Source organism: Panthera pardus, unplaced genomic scaffold, assembly GCF_024362965.1.
Source record: "Panthera pardus isolate Hobbes unplaced genomic scaffold, ASM2436296v1 HiC_scaffold_22, whole genome shotgun sequence".
Taxonomy (NCBI): Eukaryota; Metazoa; Chordata; class Mammalia; order Carnivora; family Felidae; genus Panthera; species Panthera pardus.
The window spans coordinates 52,650,292-52,655,846 of NW_026526788.1; the positions used below are offsets into that span (position 1 = coordinate 52,650,292).

Sequence of the window (5,555 nt, forward strand, 5' to 3'; positions counted from 1 at the left end):
GGGAGGAAGGCTCCAGGTCATCCTGGTGACGTAATCTAGTGCGCGGAACTGGGGAAAGTATTTGCAACCAGAAGCCCATCTTGAAAACACAACTATCCCGGGGTGTTGTGTAGACGGATTGGGAATTACCGCCTCCATATTAAGGAGAAGGAGACAGGAGCAAGGATTTGTGGTGACTCACTCCAGGTCGTGCAAGTAGAGATGGAGCCGAGCGCCGGAGCACAGACTCCTGGGCTTTCCTTTCTCCATCTCTGTCACCTCATCTTCCCAGGCCTAAGGATCCCCTTCCTCTCTGCCTAGCTGGGGCTATGAGTCCCAGGGCCCTCGGAATCCGGTCGGCTGCTGCCGGTTCTCAGAGCGCTGAGCCGTGGATGAATTGCCCCTGTGGTCTCCCGCTGGGGCGTCAGAGTTGGGGCTCTGACTTGCGCAAGGTTACACCCGGAGTCCTGAGGGATCTGGAGGCTCTCTTGTACCCTTAAGTTGGACCTTTCAAGACTTCATGAGTGCTGACCTCCTTGAGGGGTTTGGGGAGCTGGGATCTATGATCCTCCCATCATGTCTGACCCCCGCCCTGCACACACACACCACTCCTGCTCTCGCTTAGGTTCCGGCCCTGGGCTCTTCTGCGGGATCTTCGGGAGATTCGGGAGGTCTGCGTTTTGCTCTGCGTTCTGGAACTCAGTTTCCCCAGCGTGGGACGTGGCAAGCTAGTCGGCCCTGAACGCACTTCCCTTTGCTTCCGCCAGCAGGTGGAAGGGAGCCCACACGGCGCCTGAAAATGAAAAGCCATTGAAGGCAGCTCTGGGACCGCCCGTCGGACCCGGCGCGAGGGATTCCAAAAAGATCACCAGAAAGCCCAGGGCTTGGAGTTCCCGCTCCCCGGAGCCCAAGTCGGCCTCTGCCGCCGTCTCGGTCAGCCCCGCACACCTTGTAAGGGGGAGGCAGGCTTCTCTCTAGCCTCGCACCCCAGGAGGCGCGTTCGGAGGGAAGCAGCCACCGTGCCGCCTCTGCCTCGGCGTGGAACAAACGGTTAAAGATTTTGGGCAGCGCCTCGCGGGGGGAGGAGCCAGGGGCCCAATCCGCAATTAAAGATGAACTTTGGGTGAACTAATTGTCTGACCAAGGTAACGTGGGCAGCAACCTGGGCCGCCTATAAAGCGGGCGCGCGGCGGGGTTCGGAGCGCTGGCGACGGCGGCAGGTGGCGCGGGAGGCCGCGGCGCGCCATGGGGCTCCCGGCGCTGCTGGCCAGTGCGCTCTGCACCTTCGTGCTACCGCTGCTGCTCTTCCTGGCCGCGATCAAGCTCTGGGACCTGTACTGCGTGAGCAGCCGCGACCGCAGCTGCGCGCTCCCTTTGCCCCCCGGAACTATGGGCTTCCCCTTCTTTGGGGAAACACTGCAGATGGTGCTACAGGTAAGGGAGCTTGGGCGGGACAGGACGATTCTCAGGAGCCCGACTGGGCTCAGGGCTTCCAGAAGCCAGGGTAGGCGTCCCTTTGAGGGAGGTGACTATGGCTAGGATCCGGGCTAGCCGGAGGCGCGGCGCTCCCCGGCGCCCCCTCACGCCTGTCTCTCTCCTCCGCCCTCCTCTCCCAGCGAAGGAAGTTCCTGCAGATGAAGCGCAGGAAATACGGCTTCATCTACAAGACGCATCTGTTCGGGCGGCCCACAGTGCGGGTGATGGGCGCCGACAACGTGCGGCGCATCTTGCTCGGGGAGCACCGGTTGGTGTCGGTTCACTGGCCCGCGTCGGTGCGCACCATCCTGGGCTCCGGCTGCCTCTCCAACCTGCACGACTCCTCGCACAAGCAGCGCAAGAAGGTGAGGGCGGCGGTGCCCGGACAGGGAGGGGGACCCTGTCCCCTGGAGGGGTTCTAGCAGATAAATGCCGGGCGAGCGCTAGCTGCACGAGATGTCGGTTGGGACCCGTTCAAGCCCAGTTTAGCTCTATCAGCCGAGAAGTGCCTTGGATCTGGCAGGGGTGAGGGGGGCTGGAAGGGGATCCCGGAAGGCGAGGGGGGCGGTTTTAACACTTTGCCTCTTTTGGAGCCCAGGTGATTATGCGGGCCTTCAGCCGCGAGGCGCTCCAGTACTACGTGCCGGTGATCGCGGAAGAAGTGGGCACTTGCCTGGAGCAGTGGCTGAGCTGCGGCGAACGCGGCCTCCTGGTCTACCCCCAGGTGAAGCGCCTCATGTTCCGCATCGCCATGCGCATCCTGCTGGGCTGTGAGCCCCGACTGGCGAACGGCGGGGACGCGGAGCAGCAGCTGGTGGAGGCCTTCGAGGAAATGACCCGCAATCTCTTCTCGTTGCCCATCGACGTGCCCTTCAGTGGGCTGTACCGGGTAAGGGAGCTTGCAGCGTGAGGAGCTAGGGGCGCGGGGACGCGGGGACGCGGGGACGCGGGGGCTCGGCGTCAGCTCACTGCGGTGCGCTCTCTGCCCTCAGGGCATGAAGGCGCGCAACCTCATCCACGCGCGCATAGAGGAGAACATTCGCGCCAAGATCTGCGGGCTGCGGGCGGCGGAGGCGGAGGCGGAGGCGGGCGGTGGCTGCAAAGATGCGCTGCAGCTGTTGATTGAGCACTCGTGGGAGAGGGGAGAGAGGCTGGACATGCAGGTGAGTGGCAATTCCAGGAAGAGGCACTGCGGAATTTGGTCCTCTGGCTTTCCAAGGGCGGTACCTGGGGTCCCCAAAGGTGACGCCCAGACTCCACAGTCAGCAGACCGCCCAGACCCCAGGGATGGGACCCGGAACGTTGAGACACCGGGTCCGGAGAGCTGTGGGAGAGGATGCAGCGGAACAGGGAGCGTCCCCTAGCCCTACCAGGCTTTCCGGGGAACGTTGGAATTTGCAAAATACAAATAAAGAATGTTGGGCGATTTTAATACAACCAAGGCTTTCATTCAAGAATTCCCAGCGTAGTGGGATTTTACTGGCCTCCCTGTTCTAGCTGAACGAAAGGGACTATGCATTATGTTTAAAAGTGTAGCCTTCCTTGACTTTCTATCAGCAAACTTTTAGCTCGGCTCATCTTTCCAGAACCTTCAGTTGGGTTCTGAGTAATTGCTGTGTAAAATTGCATGCAAACTTGTAAAAAACGTTTGAATTATTCCATCCTTAGGCACTAAAGCAATCTTCAACCGAACTCCTCTTTGGAGGACACGAAACCACAGCTAGTGCAGCCACGTCTCTGATTACTTACTTGGGGCTCTACCCCCATGTTCTCCAGAAGGTTCGAGAGGAGCTCAAGAGTAAGGTAGGGGGACACTGGCCTTGAAATTAGCTTGAGAAATTCTGCTGTCCCCTAGCCATCTTGCCAATATGTAAGTGTGCTGACTTCTCTGAGTATTTTGAAAGCGCAGGGCCAAGGGGTGGGTGGGCCGGTGACGAAAGAGAATTAGCTTTGTGAATAAAAAGGAAGGAATTGTGAGCTGTGATCCCACTCAGGCAGGGTTTGATCCTTGTATTCCTGTGCGTTCTCCACTTTTTGCAGTGCATTGGAGATTTTCAGTTGGATTCCACTTTCTTGAATTTGTATTTCAAGGGCATGAATGGGGACTCCTAGGTGGTGGTGACAGTGGTGGTGGTGATGGGGGCGGGGGAGAAACTTGGTGGTTCTAAGTGGGGAGCAGCCTTCTCTTGGAGTTGTAAATAGATAGTGGATTTGGGCCAAGGGGTGGAGGCAAATGGTCATTAGCTGCTCACAGTTTCCCCCTCAGGGGGAAAACTCCCAACATGGGGCCCTTTGGGTCTAGCCGCCACTTAAGCCCTGTTTACGTCTGCTGGGCTGATTTTACTGGAGCACAAAATAACCGCTCACCTCTGTATGACTGTTTTGATAGGGTTTACTTTGCAAAAGCAATCAAGACAACAAGTTGGACATGGAAATTTTGGGACAGCTTAAATACATTGGGTGTGTTATTAAAGAGACCCTTCGACTGAATCCCCCAGTTCCAGGAGGGTTTCGGGTCGCTCTTAAGACTTTTGAATTAAATGTAAGTTAATTTGTTGTGGTTTTGAATCTCCCCTTGCTTCCCTGTGCATTGGTTTCAATTTCTTATGCTTTTGATGTCATCATCCTGCCCCCTGTGCGCACGTGTTTCCACCATCAAAATGTCTGTCTGCCCTGTCTCTCTCCACACATCCCTTTTTTTCAACTCATAATTGGTCCGGTTATCAGTGATAACTTTTTGTTGTTGAAAGTTAGATTCCAGTTTGTCAGCCCTTGGGACTTCATAATCTTTTGCAGGGATACCAGATTCCCAAGGGCTGGAATGTTATCTACAGTATCTGTGATACTCACGATGTGGCAGATATCTTCACCAACAAGGAGGAATTTAATCCTGACCGATTTATGCTGCCTCACCCAGAGGATGCGTCCAGGTTCAGCTTCATTCCATTTGGAGGCGGCCTGAGGAGCTGCGTAGGGAAAGAGTTTGCAAAAATTCTTCTCAAAATATTTACGGTGGAGCTGGCCAGGCATTGTGACTGGCGGCTTCTAAATGGACCTCCTACAATGAAAACTAGTCCCACCGTGTACCCTGTGGATGATCTCCCTGCAAGGTTCACCCGTTTCCAGGGGGAAACCTGATGGGTGTGAATGCCCAGCCTTCAGACTTATTTGAAGTGCACATGAGGTTTTACATAGTGTCATGTTGATTTTATTATATTTAATTTCTAAATGTATATTATAATATTTATGTGTCTCTACTACAGTACCACAGTCTTTAAATATTAAAATAATGAATTTGGATAGTTTCCAAATAAAGTAAAATCTGAAGGTGCTTGTCTTGCATTTAAGATTCCTGTGGGGGGAAAGCTCACTGGTTTTATATTTGTATATTTAGCCAGATTTCTAAGCATCTACCTGCATGGCTTTATTTGTTATCTGCGCATATCTATTTTCTGTGAGGAAGAAACTTTAGCTGCTTTTTCTCTTCTTTGTTATCAGAAAAATACAAATGTGAGTGTGAGTTAGTCCAACATTTGTAAATGTTTCTGTGGTTTAGATTCCCTGTTTGGAAAATCTATCAAAGTTAATTTTAGATTTTTTTTTTTTTTTTTTTTTTGCTTGCTTTGCTTTGGGGAAAGATGAATTTGAAAAGGTAATGCTTGAGAACATCCTACTCTAACCTAAAACCTTCAGCCATAAACTTAGTACGTTTAATAAACATAATGAATCTATGTTGTTGCAGAGTGCCAGCACTGTTTTTCTGAAGGTTTCAGGTAAGAGGAAGCCGGTCACTCTAATTATGGACAGTTAGTGACCCAAAATGAGACCAGAAGTTGCATCTGAAAACAGTATTGGAAGAGGCCAGTCTCTGGTTTAGATAAGCTAGTCCAGGCTTTTCTTTATTGAAAATAAGGCGGGAGGAGTAGATTTAGCAAGCTGACAGATAAAGTTTTTATCTATGCCAGGCAATAGGGTGTGAGCCTGACAGGACTGATAAAATGGCCCAGTCATGACCTTGTGAACCTTGGCTAACCTCCGTGAAAGCGCAGTTTGGTCACATTTCTGACCCTGGCATAGCCATGTTCTGAACTGGAGGCCAG

The 5,555-nt window shown here is 53.2% G+C and overlaps 1 protein-coding gene across 1 annotated transcript; it reads left to right on the forward strand.

The window, feature by feature from the left end:
- Nucleotides 1-1,053: 1,053 nt before the first annotated feature.
- CYP26A1 (cytochrome P450 family 26 subfamily A member 1) lies at nt 1,054-4,786 on the forward strand. Its single transcript, XM_019445103.2, has 7 exons — nt 1,054-1,413; nt 1,596-1,820; nt 2,054-2,344; nt 2,448-2,618; nt 3,124-3,258; nt 3,845-3,997; nt 4,252-4,786. Exons 1-7 carry the CDS (start codon nt 1,225-1,227, stop codon nt 4,591-4,593), a joined length of 1,506 nt encoding a protein of 501 aa, XP_019300648.1. The 5' UTR covers nt 1,054-1,224; the 3' UTR covers nt 4,594-4,786.
- Nucleotides 4,787-5,555: the final 769 nt, after the last annotated feature.